General features: G+C 37.9%; 1 protein-coding gene across 8 annotated transcripts in view; it reads left to right on the top strand.

Annotated features, from left to right (window-relative positions):
• ADAM22 (ADAM metallopeptidase domain 22) overlaps nt 1-20,441 on the top strand; it is a 177,757-nt gene that overhangs the window by 143,404 nt on the left and 13,912 nt on the right. For 3 of the 8 annotated variants that reach the window (XM_060782308.2, XM_060782309.2, XM_060782307.2), the window contains exons 26-30: nt 244-261; nt 2,255-2,449; nt 7,900-8,000; nt 9,341-9,407; nt 16,466-16,552. In XM_060782308.2, the coding sequence (XP_060638291.2) occupies nt 244-261; nt 2,255-2,449; nt 7,900-8,000; nt 9,341-9,407; nt 16,466-16,552 (468 nt within the window). The remainder of the gene's footprint in view (nt 1-243; nt 262-2,254; nt 2,450-7,899; nt 8,001-9,340; nt 9,408-16,465; nt 16,553-20,441) is intronic. The other 5 variants (XM_060782311.2, XM_060782312.2, XM_060782310.2 and 2 more) reach the window with 5 other exon arrangements.

Genomic DNA, 20,441 nt, shown 5'->3' with positions numbered 1-20,441 from the left:
ATTATTTTACTTCAAATAAAATAACAATTCAAAAGGACTAGTGTACATATAGTGAATGGAGGAAAATAATAATAATGCACTTCTTCAAGTGGGGCTTAAGGATGGAGGATACAGCAATGCATGATTTTGGAAGTGGAAATCTTCTTATAGTTTATAGGACCCAGTCCTTTGTTTGTGATGCTGAATGCACTGAAATACAGAAGTGGTAACTTGCTCTTTATCTCTCTTCCTTTTTCTTGTAAGAAACTATCGAAGACAGAGGTATGTGAAAAAGCAGCGTGACTGTGTTGGCTCAGAATTTTTGAAATAGTGTTCTCTATTTGTTATTTACCAGGGTATAACAATCCTATGAATCAGAATATAACCAATTTCTCTAGTCATATAGGTTGAAAATTCTTTGTGTACATAGAGCTGAGGTCTCTTGTTCAATCCAACAGTAATGATTCTTCTGCTTATACTATTAATGTACAGGCAGTCCCCAAGTTACAAACATCTGATTTAAAATGACTCATAGTTAAGAACAAGAGTGAAATAACAAGAAGTGAGAATAATCTACCCCTAGGAAGGGACATTCACTCCTGGAAGAGTGATCACGGGGAAAAGGTGTCCCCACTGAAGCTTTCTCACCAATCCTTGTTTTCACAACAAGCCAAAATTTTCAAAAACAGAGGGACGGAAAGTGAGGTGAAATCTTCTGAACAGGGGAACAGACAGTGAAACAAACACCACAGGGGTGTTAACCTTTCCCGCTGCTATCCAAAGTTATTTGTGTGTGTGTTTGGCTGAAGTTACATTTCAAAATATGTCTGTTAACAACTTACAAACAAAATCAACTTTAGAACAGACCTACAGAACCTATCATATTCGTAACTTGGAGACTGCCTGTAGTCTTAAGGTTTGAAATCCCATTTACCATATGGGGAAAGTACTTATATTTCCTACTATATTTTGACCTCCTTATTTATTTATGTATTTATTTATTTTTATCCCGCTTTATCTCTCCATACAGAGACTCAAAGCGGCTTATAGTTGAAAACATTACAATTTAAAATATACAAACATACAGTACTGAAACATTATATCATTGTATATTATTGTACATTATCAGTAGTAATTATATTTAATATATTAGTATCACTATATTACAATTCCTTAGTCGTAACAGTTGTAACTTAACCTCTGAACTAAGTATAGTATGGCATTTTGAAGCACTTGCAAATTATATGGGCTTCAGTAGTTTCCATTACAAAATCTTCTGTGAATATAATTTTTAAAATGTTTACATTTTGATGTTATATATTAAGGGTGAAGAAAGATTCATTTCACCAAATGGAAGGAAATAAAAGGAAAGGAAAAGGGGAGCAAGTCATTATTTGGCTGGCTTAATTGCTGGAAACAAAGCTGTGATTAGCTGCAGGAAAATCGCTTTTTGCATAGGTTCAGAACTTGAAAAAGTCACTTTTTGGTCCTCATCTCTGACCTAGAGTTTATCAGCTACCATGACTACTGCACAGGCCACACTTGGGCATGATTGGGTTTCCTCCCATTATTGTTTATTAATTACACAATTTTTCTTTCAACTGGTAGGAAAGGAACATTTTGGTTTAAACCTATAGTCTAGTATTTAACTGAGTTCTACTCTTGTGACTGAATGACTTAAAATACTGTATTTACTCAATTCTAATGCTTTAAAAAAACGAACCCCCAAAATTAGGGTGCACATTAGATTCATGTAATATGGTAAATACTTTTTTGGGTTTCAGGGTTTTGAAAATTGAGGTGCACATTAGATTCGATGGCGCATTAGACTCGAGAAAATATGGGTATCTTAGGGCCCTTCCACACAGCCATATAACTCAGAATATCAAGGCAGAAAATCCCACAATATCTGTTTTGAACTGAGTTATCTGAGTCCACACTGCCATATATTCCAGTTCAAAGCCAAAAATGTGTGATTTTATTCAGCTGTGTGGAAGGGGCCTAAATATGGTTTTTATTTAAGGCAGGTTAAGCAAAATTTGTATAGTGATATATTTAAAGTATATATTTAAATGTTTCAGAGATTCTATTTTCTTCAGTGTTGTGTAGCCTGATATTTTTGTTTGCATCATTATGTGAGAAAATATTGCATTATCCTCTCTTGACTCCCTTTTCCTGTATTTTAGAACTCTATTGATATTTGACTGAGTAGACTCATGTAGTACATGCATTTTTAAGAATTATTTCTGACTTGAAAATGTTCATTATGCTTTAGACAAATTCCTCAGGGAGATTATGTTAAAAAGCCTGCTGAGGCCGACTCCTTGTATAGCGGCATGGGTCCTGGAGTCAGCACAAATTCTGCATCTAGTTCTAAGAAGAGGTCTGCTTTTCTGTCGCATTTTCAGATTTCTACCTGTTCCATCACACATTATTCCATTAGTCAGAACCTTTCATTGTTTTGCAGCAGGTTTGATTACTTCCTTTCTTCCTTCATTTTGTCAATTGTGTGAAAACATGACTTCCTCCCATCTTTGATTATTTGTCGGTTGTATTCTGTCCTATGGGATGGATGAAGTGACCTTTCAGCTCCCTTCTTGCTCTCAAATTCTATCATTCTATTCAACCCTGCTGATTAATTTCCTTCTTGAGTATCACAAAATCTGGTGGTATCAAATAACGTAATTATCTAATTCGTGAATTAAGAGATGGACACTGTTCTGTAATTCATCTCCAGAGCTCAGAAAAATTACATTATGCAATTCTTAGATTCATTAGGACAGCAATTCCCAAACTTTTTTCAGTCACAGAACCTTTTGGAAGGCATGGATCACTACATTCTATCCCTGATTTTACCAAGTATTTTGAACTTCCAAAGTTCTCCCTTTTTCCATCTATTTCTATTGCCTGCGTGTTTTGTATAATGCAGCAGGTTTGGAAACAAAGATAAACGATTTTAAATATCACTACAAACCTGTTGGCGCAGCAGGTTAAACAATTGAGCTGCTGAACTTGCTTATTGAAAGGTTGGCAGTTCAAATCCGGGGAGCAGGGTGAGCTGCTGCTGTTAGCCCCAGCTTCTGCCAACCTAGCAGAATGTGAGTAGATTAATAGGTACCGCTTCAGTGGGAAGGTAACAGAACTCCATGCAATCATGCTGGATATGGTTAGACTTAATGGCAAGAGGAAATCTTTACCTTTAACCTTTACAAACATTTTAAATTTGATTTTAAAGATTTTTTTGTGGAACCCTAGGGGTCTGCTGAACACAGTTTGGGAACTCCTGCCCTAGGAGATTCTAGGTGCTGTAATCGAAACATTGAACTTTTTCAATAGCTCCTTCTTTGGAAGCTTTTAAACAGAGGCTGGATGGCCATCTGTCAGGGGTGATTTGAATGCAATATTCCTGCTTCTTGGCAGGGGGTTGTACTGGGTGGCCCATGAGGTCTCTTCCAACTCTTTGATTCTTTGATTCTATGATTCTATATACTTTGGTCTGAAAGTATCTTAGTTTGATAATTGACATGATTTCACAACCCAGTATTCAAAGTGTAGCCATTTAAGCAGAACACCTGGATTGTTGAAGTCCTATAGTTGCATCTTGCAGTGGAGATCTTTCTCTATTGGACTAGATGAACTTCTAAGTCCCAGAGTGTGTGGAAACACTTCAGGAAATGAAAAATCTACCTTGCCACTATTTTTCTATACTTATTGTGTAATCAAAGAAGGAGGATGTTGTATTTTCATTAACAGTTAATAGATTAATAGATATATTACAAGTTAATGTTGTGTCTTGGCATTTGTTGGCTCTGCTTCTGTGTTTGTGACAGCTTAATAGTGTTATCTGGCACCTTTAGCTTGCATTTCTCTCTTCCTCCTTAATGATCAGTGAAGACTTATTTATATGACCTTGTGAGTGCCTAGTTTTAACATAAACACATACCTACACACCCCAAATGATGTACAAGCTAGGAAGCTACTTTTTATCAGTGACTTCTCATGCGTTTCGACCATGATTGCAATGGAAAAGTTCGTATAGATGAGAAAGTACCGCTCAGATGTGGCTTCCTCTATGTGTTCAAACAGTTCTGTTATAACCAGCCACTCAGAGTGGGATTGTAGATCAGATCCTAGAAACCTTGCCTATTTTGTTCCTGATACATTTAATACCTGTTAGCTCATTGGTTTTTTAATGTATGTGCCTTCTACAACACTCTTCTTTTCCTAGAAAAGAGAAGTTAATATTTGAATTTTTGCCAGCATTTAAAGAAAGCTTCACAATAATGATCATATTATATTGCTAATAATGGACAGTTGCCCAATTTATCATGTTTTCTTTGGACCAATCATATAATTAATTCTTCAGATTAGAAGCTGAAAAGGACAAGTAGATAGGTTTGACCCTTTCGAGTTATACATGTTAGTATAATGGTGGGTGTATAAACTCTAATGCTAGCGATCAACACACTGATTAACAGTGTCTGAAAATATGTGTATGGGTTTCTGGCAGTTGTCTATTAGGAGCCCCCGGTGGGACAATGGGTTAAACCCTTGTGCCAGCAGGATTGCTGTCCAAAAGGTTAGTGGTTCAAAATCTGAGGAGCGGGTGAGCTCCCATCAGTCAGCTCCAGCTTCTCATGCGGGAACAGGAGAGAAGCCTCCCACAGGATGGTAAAGCATCCGGGTGTCCCCTGGATCCTTGCAGATGGCCAATTCTCTCACACCATAAGCAATGTTTTAGTTTCTCAAGTCGCTCCTATTTGTCTCTTTGAAAAACACATTTGGGTCTATACTGAGATTTTAATTGCAAAGAATTTAAATGTTGTATTTTTCTGGGAATCATTTTCAAAATGATTCTTTTGCCCCTGAATTTCTCAAATAGCTAACTTTAAGATTCTGTTTTATCTATGTTTTAGATCTGCACAATGGAACAGAGTATCATTACTTGTCTGAGATTGTTTTTTTGGCATTTAAAATGGGTATTGCTTAAAATGTCATGGTTACAGTACTGTGTGTCTGCCCATTATCCCACCCCCATGTTTCCATTTATTCTTCATTCCAGTCAGTTGTTTGTTCTTTGAGATATAATGTTAAAAAAATCTAAAGGTCTGTCTGCACTAGAATATTCAAAACCTTAGTCTCTTGTCACTGGCTGAAAAGGATTTGTATAATGATGTTCAACTTCAGATAAACTACCTTCCCAGAAAGCTTTCAGATCACAACAATTCAAACAAATGATAAAGGAAAAGAGTTAAATAGGATATAAGCCCTATACACTTTGAGTCGAACCTATATTTGAGACTGCATCTCCTTCTATGAACCAGCATGGGCATTAAGATCTGCTGGGGAGGCCTTTCGCTCGGTCCCACCACCGTCTCAAACACGGTTGGTGAGGATGAGAGAGAGGGCCTTCTCGGTGGTGGCTCCCTGGCTCTGGAATACCCTCCCTAAGGAAATTAGATTAATCTCCTTTCTTCAGACCTTCCGGGTGAGTCTAAAAACATGGCTCTTCAGACAGGCTTTTGATCCTGAGTAATCCATGGCCAATATGATGAATCATTGATAGTACTGGCCTGCAATTTGATTGTTATGACAGCTAGCCAGCTGGCAGATCCCACTGCATTTTAGGAAGTTTATAATTTTTGAATTTTTATAATTTTATTAATGGGATTTTTATGCACTTTTATTATACTCATGTCATTGTATTTATATGTATTGCTGTCAGCATGTGGCACTTGGAGTGCTTCTGTGAGTTGCCCCAAGTCCCTTTGGGGAGATGGTGGCAAGGTACAAACAAAGATGATGATGATGATGGTTATTATTATTATTATTATTATTATTATTATTATATGCAACATAGACCTTGTGCAGAGGAAACGAAAGAATAGAAAAGGAACAACAGATATGTTGGACTGCAATTTCCATCATTTTCAGCTGGCAATGATCCCGCTTTTATCAAATTAGAAAGTCAGGAGGCGAAAGTAGGAATAACTCAGTCTGGCAGAAGAAGAATTATCTTGTTCCTTGTAAATCTTTGTTCTTTTAGTTTCCCCTCAAGAAACCTTTGATTGCATTTCTGCAAGATAAAAGAGGGTTGAACTTACCTTTACAGAGCTTGGAAAAAAATATTATCCACACCTTCTTTATATTCCAGAATTTCCAAGACAGTGTAGAAGGCGTTGTTCCCAAGAGTGACACTTCCAGGATCTGTTGACAGATAATTTTTCTGCTTCCTTTGCTTACATGGTTCTCCAAAACTAATTTTAAAAGTATCAAGAACTGACTCAGAATACAGATTTTTGTACCTCTGAGTACAATGCAGAAATGTCTCATTTTAGTATTCCTTTCAATGTTCCGACTCATTTAGCTAGCCTTCCTAGAGTAACCCCTTTTACAAAACACAAGGTAAATTATGAAAACTAAACTAATTACAGAGCTCTAGATTAGAATCTGTTCCATGCTTAATGTTCCAGTCAGCATGGAATGCATGATGCCAATGGTTACAACTTTCCTCAGTAGCATACTATGGATGGAAAGGGCCATAACACATCTCCCCAAGTCTTGTAATTGTAATCTAACACATATGGTTGGTGTGTCCATGGAAAAGGTTGAATTAGATGGGCACACCTAAAGCTCTGGAAGTCCCACCCAAACCCTTCAAACATTAGGAGATTTTATTTACCTCCAAGCTTCCCCAAATAACTAAAAACCATTGATTTTGCCTTACCCCAAAGATATCCCCAAGTCTAAAGAAAAAAAAGCAAACAAAAGAAATAAACCAACATTGAAATTGGAAGTGAAGTAATGTCATTACTGATTATGTTGGGCATGTTGTGTATGAAACTTGGCCCCACATCCTTCATAGTTGCCCATCCCTACATTAAAGTGATAATAATAATAATAATAATAATAATAATAATAATGTTGCAATCCCAGGCGAGAGCAGGATTGAAGAGAAACAACTGGGAAAGCTGACATGATATGAGGATTTAAAGATCAAACTTCAAGACTCTGGCACAAGCCAATCAAGGTGGTCCCAGTGGTGATTGGCACACTGGGTGCAGTGCCTAAAGACCTTGGCCTGCACTTAAACACAGTTGGCGGTGACAAAATTACCATCTGTCAGCTGCAAAAGACCACCATACTGGGATCTGCATGCATTATTCGCTGATACATCACACAGTCCTAGACACTTGGGAAGTGTCTGATTTGTGATCCAATACAACAACCAGCAGAGTGATCTTGTTTGCTGTGTACTAATTTTGTTGTATTTCAAATAATAATAATAATAATAATAATAATAATAATAATAATAATAATTTATTTATGTTCTGCCCTATCTCCCCGGAAGGACTCAGGGCGGATTCCAAACATGAAAGTCACATTCAATGCCCAAACACAACAACAATACATACATAGTAACAAAATTTGTTGTAGTAACTAGTACTTCAGGGATCAGCAATTTCTTAGCCATTTTTCTCATCTAAGGACCAGCTAATGGCCATACCACCCTCTCTTGCAAAATCAGAAGGGAGCAGAAGGTTTCCAGGACTGAAAAACAAACAATATTGTCTTTTCTGATCTCAAAAAAGCCTGTGGGTTTGGGGCAAAGAAAGCTATGATGGGATTTCCTAGTCTTACATTAAATACATGCTCCCAGAGACTAATCAAGACAATATTTTAAAAGCCTGTGATTGCCACCATTATACTAAGTAAAGAAACTGTTGGACTTGACAGAAAGAGGAACACTTAACTGGGGGAAAAAAACTTACATAGGCTGCCAATTTGAGCAATCATTTTGAATGTGTAGACAGACTTTTGAATTATCCAGTGTAAAAATAAGAGAATGTTGATATTGCCAGACATTTAGCCTCACCAGTGTAATAATCTCATGCAAATCTTGATGGTGATTATTCCTAGGTCAAACGGATTATCTCATTCATGGAGTGAAAGAATCCAAGATGCAAAGAATCTTTCAGACATCTGTCAAAACGGGAGACCAAGGAGTAACTCGTGGCAAGGTGAGAAGGACTTTCACACTTTGACATTGAAGGCTAATGATTTTGTGACTTGTTTTAGAAACAACATAGAGACACAATCTCAAGATTTTATTTCGTTCTCTCCTTTTTGACATTGCAGTGTGGTTGCCAGATGGAATAACAGTTGTGGAGAAGAAGAAATTTCAGCAGGTGTTTTTTGTCACCTGCTGAAATTCCTTTAAATGTTAAAGGAACAAGGAGTCCTATTCCTTATTTTTCCTAGGAACCCTGCATTTAAGCATATTAGAACTATAAAATGTGTTTTACACTATCCTAAAAAAAATCTCATTATGAATATAACCACCAAGATCCACTTGACAAAGAATAGCAAAGGAAGGTTTGTGTTCATTCCTGATTCACTACCTTTATTAGAAAATAGAACACACTCTTGATGGATAATAGCAGTAAATTAGGTTGAAGTAGCATGTTGCCCAACAACCTTTCCATTATCACCCAACGTTACATGGGACCTTGAACCCAAGCAGATAAACAATAGACAATAAAAAGCCAGCCTTTAATCCTGTGAAATGTAAACTCAGATTTTTTAAAGAGGCACAAAAGATAAGCAGTCCTGTAGCAAATTCTCCTGCTCATGTTTTCTTCAATGGTCATTTTAAGGCTAAGTGTTTCTGCTCATCTAAAGTTAGTAGGGCCAGGCTGTAGCACTGCTAGTTAATCGCCAGCAGCAATAAAAACTGCCGACTGGAAGGGGGCAAGTTCGAAGCCTAAGTTGGATTGAGGACCTGACTGTTAAGCCTAGCTTACTGTCCACCTAAGAAGTTCGAAAACAGCTGAGCAGTGAGTAGAGAAATTAGGCATCGCCTAAAGCGGCAAGGTATTTTACAACAGCATAAAAATGATGGTGATCAAATAACAAGGAGGAAATGCTATGATTAAAAGGGCTTGGCATCCTATTGGATTAGGCGACAGCCCCCCCCCCCCCCATGGCCAAAATCAAGCATAACTTCCAGGCACCGAAGTTGGAAATTGCCGAAATACCTCTATCTGTCCGTCTTGCATGTCTAAAAATGGTGTTGAATGTTTGCTGTGTATGTGTGCATTGTGATCCGCCCTGAGACCCTTTTGGGGTGAGAAGGATGGAATATAAATACTGTAAATAAATAAATGAATAAATAAATAAATAATATCATAACCATTTGAAGGTTGTAAACCCACCACATTGTACTTTGTCCAGACCAGTTTATGACCTGAGTTAGTAAATTTATAGAACTCAATGGCATTTAAGTGAATTGTGAAAACATTTATTTGTTATTTTGAAAGATTGTTTATCACTATCTTAACCCTTTGATTTTTCCCCCCAGGTAATATAGGAGGCAACAGAAAGAAAGTCAAAGGCAAAAGGTTTAGGCCACGCTCTAATTCAACCGAGTAAGTTTTAATTTTTGGATGAAAAAGAAAACAGAATAGCTGCTGCAGTCATTCTGTTTCAGTTGCTTTGTGCAAAATATTTAAACCAGATCCTTCAGAGGTTACTTCTTTCCTGTCTTAAAGAACCAATGTGTATAAGGTATTGTTCTTTCTCCACTCTTGTTTATTTTAAAAACCAAGCCTAGTTATCCACATAGATTTTTTTTACAGCAGTACTCACCCACCCTTAACCACCTCCTCGCTTCGCCCCAAGATTTTTACAGGAGGTTTTTATATAGGAGACAGGGCACTTCCTTATTGCACTTTTATAGTGCTATGGTTGCATTTTAACTGTCTTGGCAGCATCCTGTGGACTCCTGGAGTTTCCTCTTTAGGAAAGGGTATTAGAAATCTTAGCCAGAGGTATCACCAAACTGCCAACTGCAGGATTGCAGAGAATGCCGCCATGGCAGATGATGATGATGATGATGATGATGATGATGATGATGATGATGATAGATAACATAGAATATAGAGCTATACAGTTAGGCCTCCCCATGAGCTTTTGCAGAGTTCATTAAATTTTTAGTTCGATTAAAATGGGAATTTAACCCCATTTATGCTCTATGCTGAACTTCTATGGTCGACTTGACCATTGAACCGATGTCTCTGTGGTCTACTTTGCACTGGAGGAACTATGCGATTCCTAAAGAGATATTCTCTCGGGGGGGGGGGGAAGCATTTTAATTCATCATTGCTCTACTTTATTAGGAGTCCTTCAGCCCTAATCTCAGTAAATGTGGAGGGCTGACTGTAATTATGCTCTGAAAGGGCTCTAGGTGGAAAGTTCTTTCCCGTGTATGGTTTTGACACTGAAAATCTATCACATTTATTTAATTTTCCTTTTAAGATGCCACATGTTGCAATGTTAACTTTGGAGGCAAAATGGTGACTTCAGGGAGGGTATTTAATCTGTATATGACACAGCAGATTTTCTCTTTGAACGTACCATGAACAAAAATGAAGTCTCGAAGAACATGTCATCACAACCTTAGAGGAAGTCAGAGGGGTATTCAACTGTCCATCTAAAACAAGAATTATAAACTTTTGAATATTACTCCATCTTCGTGACAGCCAAGTCCAAGGTCACCTAGTGACTAAACTATGTAATTATACTATCCACACAATTTATTTTCAGCCATAAGTGGACTTACTCACAAAGTATGTATAGGATTGAAACCTCTATGGAGCCAATTAGTCTCTGAAAGGTTTCCTGTGCCACTTTTCCAGTGTCAAGCATTAAATTAAATGAAGGATTTATATTCCTGGGTTTCTCTTAAGATAAGACCATCAGTAAATCTGTGTCTTTCGGATGCCCCAAGTTCTGCCTTGCTTTGTAGTGTTGGTCCTACACTTCTTTACTTGTGTGTACTGCACCATCCCTCCTACCCGCAGATTGTAATGTGTTAACCTGCATGCAACAATGATTTCTGATAGATTTTTCAAAAATCTGTTTTACTATTTATTGTTATTATTTGTTACTCTTCTATCTCACCTTTTCCCCAATGAGCTCAAGGTTGTGAGTCAGATTTGATAATGTGTCCCTGACCCAAGACCACCTAGTATGGGTTCAAGAGAATACTTGAACCTAGGTCACCTAATCCCACTAACACTTTAAATGGATAATACATACTATAGAAGAAGGAGGCATTAGTCAGGAACATTAATGCTGAGCTGTTACTCTACATATTAAATTTGACTTTTTCTTTATGGTGAACCAAAGGTTATTCAGAGGGACTTGTTAAGAGAGCTAAGAATCCTCCTTAAATCATCTTGTTGTTTTCTTAATAAAGCATAAAAAATTAATAATCAAATAACAAAGTTCTGCTTCTCTGGATTTCTGTTACTTTTCTTATGCTTTGTGTCCCATTAGATACCCATTTTAATTAATTAATTTGAATATTGTGCAAAAAGTAGTTCTGTAAGATTTTTTAGAAATGCATGAAACTAAGAAATGTTATGTGTTAATTTAGTTGAACATTTGATACAATGTATAATAGTAAATTTCACTAGTTTTACTAAAGAATAATTTACTCAAAGCATTTGATTGCTGTACGCAATGCCATCAGCGTGTGCATAAAGGGAGCATTAAGCATGTTCAGATAAAGGGAGTCTGTAACAAAATAGCCAGATATTGACATGTACAGTAGAGTCTCGCTTATCTAATCTTTGCTCATCCACCATTCTGTATTATTCAACGCAGTCTGCCTCCCGCCTGGATCTATAGCTGTTTCAATACATTGTGATGTTTTGGTGCTAAATTCGTACATACAGTAATTACTATATAACGTTACTGTGTATTGAACTGCTTTTTCTGTTGATTTGTTGTAAAACATGATGTTTTGGTGTTTAATTTGTAAAATCATAATGTAATTTGATGTTTAATAGGCTTTTCCTTAATCCCTCCTTATTATCCAACATTTTTGCTTATTCAACGTTGTGCCGGACCGTTTATGTTGGATAAGCGAGATTCCACTGTATATATTTTTATGAGCATCTGGTTCTACAGACTGCCAGATAGTATGATTTGTGTGTCATACTGGATTTCAAGGAGGGGATAACAAATAACAAATATACCTGTGATGTGTAGAGTACTACAATACTACTGGTAACTGATCAAATATTAACTGCGTGAACATGATAATCAATCCCCAGGTTTTCTATCAGAAATAAGCTGATTTTGTTGGTATGTATTCCAAAGAAATAACTAAAGTTGGTCCTAGCCTCTCCCCGCACCCACTGTGTGGTGGGAAATGAGCACAAGGAGAAGTTTGGAAACTTTTCTTTCTGTTTTTGGTGAGCCAGCTGGAGATTGAAAAAGGGTTTGAATTTGGCTTACTTCAATAAAGCAAACATCTGTTGGGATGAGCTACCATTTGTTGGGTCCAAACACTATAATAAGCTCACATTCATCAAAAACAGTTAGAAAAATCCTGTCTCTTAGCCATGTGCTGTGGTGGGTAGAGAAGAGCATTCAGCATGGAGGGAAAGGCTGGGCTCATTACTGGCATGATAATTCCATATTTTAGTATGACGTTGGAATACAACCAATCAAAGCTCTCCTTTCTCCCTTTGCAGGATTCAATTGACAGATTATAGGCCAGTGGTTCTCAACCTGTGGGTCCCCAGATGTTTTAGCCTTCAACTCTCAGAAAGCTTAACAGCTGGTAAATTGGCTGGGATTTCTGAGAGTTGTAGGCCAAAACACTTGGGAACACAAAGGTTGAGAACTACGGTTATAGGCAATGCCTAGTTTTACTATCATTGTGAGCCTAAAAGCACAGCTGCAAAGGAGTGTTTTTTCCTGGGTGATGCTCTGTTAGTGGAACGGAAGATAATAACTGAGAGTGAAAAATGATTTTTGTTGGAACTGATTTTTTTTGTTTGTGTGCTTATTTTGAATTGATTCAGTAAAATGTGTTTAGTGTTTCCTGGTGTTTTCAATAAAGGTTTAGCAGGTAGTTTTAGTTATGAAAACTAGCAATTTAACCAACATGTCTTAAGCATGTCCTGATGAATTACTTCCCAAATAACCATATTAACCTTCTGTGTTAATTCATACTAATTTTGCCTCTAGGTGTGCATCTTCCTCATTGTTATCAGTGATATGCAATTTGGCTTAGATTTTTTTTCTATTACATATTGTGTTTTTGCAGCCGGGTCTCCCATGCTTCTGAGCCTGGGCTTTCCCACACCAATCCAATCCCGCCCCAAGGCATAAGCCAAGAGGGCTCTCTCCACCCACAGGCAGGGAATCAGGAACACAGGTCAGTTGTTTGGGGCAACTGTTTTGAAAATCCCATTCAAAGTTCCTTCTCAGAAGTTTCACTGTAGCCAAAAATGCCTTTGATCGCTTGGAGATTCTTCTGTTGATGGCAGTGCTAGCTAAGCCCTCCTTCTTGCTGGCCTGATGTGTACTTTTTTCTCCACTCTTACCAACCTGGTACTTTTGCATTGTTGCATGTTGCATTGCAAGCCAAATCAAGTCATTGATTTAGTTTTTTATGTGTAAGCTAGTTGAGAATTTACATCATTCCAAACCACTCCCCGCTCATTAATTGGACAGGTTATGATATATCAATGATGACCGATGCACAGTTACCCCAATTTCCAGATTTAATTTAGCAACCTGGCATGATATTAACATTCCAACCACAGGTTGATCAGGGGGAATAGAAGTTACTATGTCTGTGTAATGGGCACTAAAGCCTCCAAACTCTGTTGTACAACAGTTGCATGCCTTGTGATGTAATAACTTTCTCTTTTCTTATTATAAAATCCAGATCAGGAGTGCTTCATGGTTACCAAACAAGCCTTTCCAATAAAAAATGTAGGTTAAAGGTTTGGCACTTCTTCTCGCACGAGCTCACTAAAACTGCAAGATGTGAATTAGTGCACATGATCCTGCCATGAGCCCATTGCTTTGCTAGAAGTTTTGCTGTCCAGCTGTGCTTTTTAACTTTTACGTTATAAATTAGGAACTGAGATGGAAAACATAAAGCACTCCTTGTTTTTAATTTCTTCAGGAAACTGATTTACTTAGAAGTATTTCTGGCTGATAGAGAATTAAAGCTATGGCTGAGCTTATGTGGTTGGTGATGGGAGAGATACATTCAAGCAAAAGAGATGCACACAAATAAGAACTGCTGGCTGGCTATAATAAATGAACTATGTTGATTTGTTCTAATAATACAAACGCCATTCAACACAAGCAGAAATGGGCACAAGTTTCTTCCAAAATGTTACCAGCTAGCGGAACTATGGAATGATAAGAGAAGCATAGATTGTTATGATAGAAAGACTATAATCAGCCCACCACATTTCTGGGTTTCACTTTTGTGGATTTGATAACTGTGGTATCTTTAAGAATCTCTAGATACCCCAATATGACTATGTGGTCAATTGCTACAGAGTTACACTGGAGGATCTGAAGTATCTTTGATACTGTGGTATCTTTATGAATCTGTAGATAGCCCAATATGACTATGTCAACTGCTGCTGGATATTAACTACAGAGTTGCACTGGAGGATCCGAAGATTACCAGAGATATGTTTTCTCAGTCAAAAAGAATCATGTATTTTTATTCATGTTTTTCCCACTGTTGTGAGGGTTCTTTGCCCTTAACCCCAGTGACTGTGCATGGTCAACTGTATAAAACAGAGACGGGGAGAAAAAGGTAGATCCTCCCTGCCCTTGCCTTTGAAAGGCCATTGGGATAACCCTGAGTACCCTTCCCTTTTCTTTTTATCTGAACACATTTGCAAGTGATTTTTAAAATTAAAAACCTTGAGATTCTTCTCCATAGTTTTGGTGGCCTTGAGAGATTTTGTGGTGCTGTTTATAATGCAGTTTGTAGGAGACCAGGGGCTCTCTGGCTGTATATCAGTCACAGATATATTTCAAATTAACCTATGGAGGACATAGACTATTAGTTTGTTCTTGTATCGCACTGACTTCAAAGCAGTCTTTTTACTAGCAGTGGAGATAGTAATGAGGTTCATATCATCTAGGTCATGAGATGGGGAAATGGTGGCTCTTCAGATATTTTGGACTTGAATGCTCAGAAGCTCAAGCCAACATGGTAAGGGTTTTTAGGACACAGTACTTCGAGGTCCAAAGGGTTATTATTCTTGATCTGGGGTATAAAAATGAGGAAAGACTCAAGTAAAATGATGTAGATGTTCTGTTGATTAGCAAGTGCCGCTAGATCCAGTCTGAACATTTTAACCCTGAAAATGATGTCTAGTATGTGTTGGTGGCCAGAAGATAGGCTTTGGGAAGGGATGGAATTCTCATCCATATTGACCAAAACCCATGGATATTTTGCATGCACAGTTGTCCATCTTATATCAGCCATATTTATAGAGCAGAATAGGCTGTCCATCCATGAGTCACAGCATTGGTTTACATACATAGAAAGACTTCCCATTGGTTTTTAGAAAACTCATTCAATTTGGTGGATCACATCACGTTGCAAGATGCTTATATGTGTGGTAGCTTGCCATACGGAACTAGAGCTTAGAGCATTTACTTTTTTGAACCATAACTCCTTGAAACCACCATTAGCCAGGTGGGCTGGGGGATTCTGGGATTTTCTGCCTACAAATGTAACTATTTCAAGCTTTCTGCAGAGTCAAGTATTCTAACATTGGGGTATTTGCCGTATGAGTTGCATATTCAATCTGCCATGTGAGAATGGCTAGTTGTACTGTGGTGTGATGCAAAGTAGCTTTTTGTGCAGCATTGATAAGATGTCCACCTGTTAATCAACCCACATTTGACAGCAAATGTAAACAATTTCTTTTCTTTTCCTATCGAGTTAAGTTTATTTAGAACTGTAGAAATAGAATTACCCCCAAATCTTCTGCTAGGAATCAGGGACCATATACTAACAGGCCCCCTTCTGGTAGTCAGTCTATTAATATTTAGAAATGTCATGGTACAAGGCAGATAATATTCCTTTCTCTCCTTCAGTTTGTGAATTTGGTTAAAGAGGTGGAAATGGAATAAAATGACTAACCTTGAGCCTTTCAAGAGATGCCCACTAGCCAACCAAGTTAAATGAATTGTAATTGTTGAAGGACAGCTGCTAATATAATATGGACCTTTTACTTGTCTCTGCTTCCTATTTTGGATATTGCCTATCAAACATAAACAAAGGTGGTTATAGTTCCTTTTCTCTGCTCTCTTAATACATGAAATAATTTCTAAAGTTTTCTAGACTCCAAACTGAGCTCTACTTTAGAGATGTAAGAAGTATGTTCTTGTACTCTGGAGATGAGGTCCCCATACTTATGGCTGTATTGAAAGACAGTATATTGAAAATGTAAGCCTACTTTAATTTCCAGGGGGGATTCATTTTTAAGCCCACAGCTCAGAGTTTCACTGCCTAACATCTATTGATTCATTAAATGCAATTTCTAGCACTTGGGGGTTGGGGAAGCCGGGCTTGTGCTGTGTGTTTTCAGATATTTCTCTATTCTTCTGCTGTCTTTATTCCTCCCGTTGCTTTTTGCAGGTATTTAAATCCATGGTTCAAAAGAGAATATAATGTAGCTAAGTGGGTAGAAGATGTGAATAAAAACACTGAAGGACCCTACTTTAGGTATTTTGCAAATCAATTCTCTATCATCTTTAAGAGCTGTCCCAGCATATTCCGGATATGAAGGGACTTTTTTTCCTTGTGATCCAAGTGACATCCTTTAGGTGCTGAGGACCCTTTGTTCATTTGTTCATTTGCTGCCTTCTGACGTCTTTTGGAGGCTTCATTGTGTGGTTGCAGTTCTTTTCTGAATGTTTTAATGAAGCCGTTGGAAAGGATGATCATAGCGCATGCATTTCCCATCACCCATCTTTAGCTTTTAGTAGCTTTATCGTCATTTAATGCCACATATTGTTTTATGGGCATGATATCTGTCTAGTACTAACTGAATTACCATAGCCCTAAATAGCTAGAGCTTAATACAGTAGTTGTATAACACATGTAAGCCTGAATCCTATTGTTGGTCCAAACTAGAAATGGCCCATTGAATTGGTGGGATATAACTACATCTTGAATCACAATTTAGCAACTGTGTCTATCGATCTACTGTTGTTGGGACTAACCAGTAGGCTTTAGGCTGCAGTTGTTTTCCCACTTAACTGGGAGAAGTAAGTTAGTCCTACTTACTTCTGAGTGTATATATGTGCATAGGGTTGTGTTGTGAGTTTTCCCAGTGTGTTTTTAAGAGAGTTAAATGTTAAATTCTACATAGAGCAGAATTTTACTCTTGTACTCAAACAGGAATGACTTCATTTGAGCCCCATAGTTAATTCTAACAACAACCAAGAAACATAAAAGTGTGCTATCAGAGGATATACCTGGACTATTCGTTAGAGGTCACTATTAAGATCTGCTGAAAAGAACCAATTTTTCTTAATAGTAGAGGAAGGTAGATGCTGTGCTATGAATATTTATTGGGTCTCTTTTTATTTGTGTTGCCAGTTGGCCATAAACAACACTGACAAATCAAAAGAAGGATGAAACAACCACAAATTTTGACTATATATATATATTCTTATATATATATAAGAAATAATAATGGCAACCTATTGATGACAGAAGTGCATTAAATATTAAAAATGATTGTAATATGGCCAACAGAGAGTTCTGGTGTGGCCTGCTCCATAAGGTCATGAAGAGTTGGGCTGAAAGAATAAATAACAACAACGTCCTTAAAGCAAATATTTCAGTGGTTCAGCATTTGACAGTCAACTATTTGTAAATCAGAAGAAAGTTGTTTTGCATTTTCCAGAATAGAAATGGATGTCATTCATGTAATTTCATTTTTACTGTTCAGTTGCCACCAGAAGTTCATGCAATCATGCTTTCACTGGACCATTAGAATCACACTGGAGGACCTAGAGATTGTAGTTTCCCCACTTTTTAGGGGTCTAACCTCAGCAAATGTGAAGCCTGTTTTCTGAAATTGAAAATGGACTTTCAGTACTTGATAGTCTTATGGAAATATAACCTAGAGCACAGCAGGGAAACTAGAGATATTTTCAGTTGTGATGATGCAGATAAGATTATTTATTTATTTGGGTTTCTCCTGATATGGGGACCAAGATGGCTTACAAGAAAGACATAGAATGGACTGATAGCATTCTGAGAATAGGGAAAATGATGCCTGAAGGACTGAATACATGGCAGTATGTGGTTGAGTTCATTCCATGTTATAATTAAAAATGATATATAATACAACCGTTTGGTGTAGTTCTCTGCATAACCTATAGAACACAATCTAGATGGCAAAATGGGAGGGATATAGTTCTGATTTATAAACATGCTCATAAAAGTTGATATTTCTCTTCTCCAATCACGAAACTTGTGTCGTAGATGCTTAAAGTAGTCTGTTGTACTGGACTTTGATTTGGAGCTGTTTTACATAAAGATTTTATTATTGTATTTACCGTACTTCAGTGTAAACTACTCCATTGAAGACTTGCTGTGTTATAGAAGAGTAGCACAAGTGTGCAACTTCATCTAAATCCATAATGTGTTCGTAGCTATTGTCTTCCTATTTTTTTGCAAGGGAAAAAAGTAAGATTGCTTTTTAAAATGTGGATATTTCTTATTCAACTGTTTATTAAATATTAATTTATTAATGCCCTTAAATTAACTAAAATAACTACAAACTCATTGTTCATTTTACAAACACACTAATTTTGCTTTTAATTATTAAGTTTATTTATTTATGTATTTATTTTTGATGTTTCTATCTTGCCTTTCTTCACAACGCGGACCCAAGGCAGCTTACAAATGGAATGCAAACATTATAAATCCTTCAATCAGGAGAACAAAATAGATAAAACCATGATTAAACAACAATCAATAAAATCCCGTATTTCAGTTAAAACCATAACTTCCTCCCCCATGTATCCCTCATTCATCCCGATCATAAAATCCCCAACTCCTTCCATGGCTCAATTAAAGGCCTTGTTAAATAAGAAAATCTTGACCCGCTTCCTAAAGCTGAGCAGAGATGGAGCAACCCTTAGTTCTTCAAGGAAGGGAGTTCCAGAGGAGCCTTCTATAGGTATGTGTAAAATCATACTGGTGGGGGCTCGTGTATTGATTTGAATTTCCCTGCTTGATCTAAGTTCATGCCCTGGGATGTATCAAGGGACACAGTGTTCCAGATAGGCTGGACCAGCACCTTGAATTGAGCCCGGAACTTGATAGGCAACCAAAGGGAGCTGCTTCAGGATAGGTGTAGTACACTCTCTGAAGTTAGTACCCATCAGAAGTCTGGCTGCTGCTCTCTGAATGAACTGCAATTTCTTGATGCTCTTCAAGGGCAGGCCTACATAGAGCATGTTGCAATAGTCCAATCTGGATGTAACCAACTTCTGTAGCACTGAGGCCAGGTCCAGAGTGCAGTTGACTCACAACCTTTAGTTGTGTGAAGGCCGACCTAGTTACCACTGCCACCTGGGCTTCAAGCGGAGTCTAAGATGACCCTCAAACTGTGTACCTGAGATTTCAGGGGGAGTGCAACTCCATCCAGCTCAGGTTGAGATGCCGTTCCCAAATATCTCCTCCGAGACACCAGTTGTACCTCCATCTTATCTGGATTGAGCTTCAACTTGTTCACTCTCATAACTGCCTTCCGAAAATGGTTCAAGTTGTTATTAAAATGTAATTTTGTAACATTCTGGTCATACTCATGACTTCTCAGCTCTGGATATCTGAATCTGAAAGCTTCCAGCCTAAGATAAAATAAACCAACAGTTGAGTGGTGGGATGGAGATTTGATATAGTTCCCCCAGGGACCTTGTTGAAAGGGATGTTGCAGCATCTATTCTGCTTTGGTTAGACCACATCTGGAATATTGTGTCCAATTCTGGGCACCACAATTTAAGAGAGATATTGACAAGCTGGAATGTGTCCAGAGGAGGGCGACTAAAATGATCAAGGGTCTGGAGAACAAGCCCTATGAGGAGCGGCTTAGGGAACTGGGCATGTTTAACCTGAAGAAGAGAAGGCTGAGAGGAGATATGATAGCCATGTATAAATATGTGAGAGGAAGCCACAGGGAGGAGGGAGCAAGCTTGTTTTCTGCTTCCTTGGAGACTAGGACGCGGAACAATGGCTTCAAACTACAAGAGAGGAGATTCCATCTGAACATGAGGAAGAACTTCCTGACTGTGAGAGCCGTTTAGCAGTGGAACTCTCTGCCCCAGAGTGTGGTGGAGGCTCCTTCTTTGGAAGCTTTTAAGTAGAGGCTGGATGGCCATCTGTCAGGGGTGATTTGAATGCAATATTCCTGCTTCTTGGCAGGGGGTTGGACTGGATGGCCCATGAGGTCTCTTCCAACTCTTTGATTCTATGATTCTATGATTCAAAGCATCATTTTGGGGCATCTGAAAGGTGTTCTCATCTTAGTAGAGGTGAGGTCTTTGCAAAAACTGTCCAATTTTGTATTTCAGAGTAGATTTTGACAATTTCAAGG

Source organism: Anolis sagrei, chromosome 6, assembly GCF_037176765.1.
Source record: "Anolis sagrei isolate rAnoSag1 chromosome 6, rAnoSag1.mat, whole genome shotgun sequence".
NCBI lineage: Eukaryota > Metazoa > Chordata > Lepidosauria > Squamata > Dactyloidae > Anolis > Anolis sagrei.
This window is presented reverse-complemented; position numbering and strand designations above follow the sequence as displayed.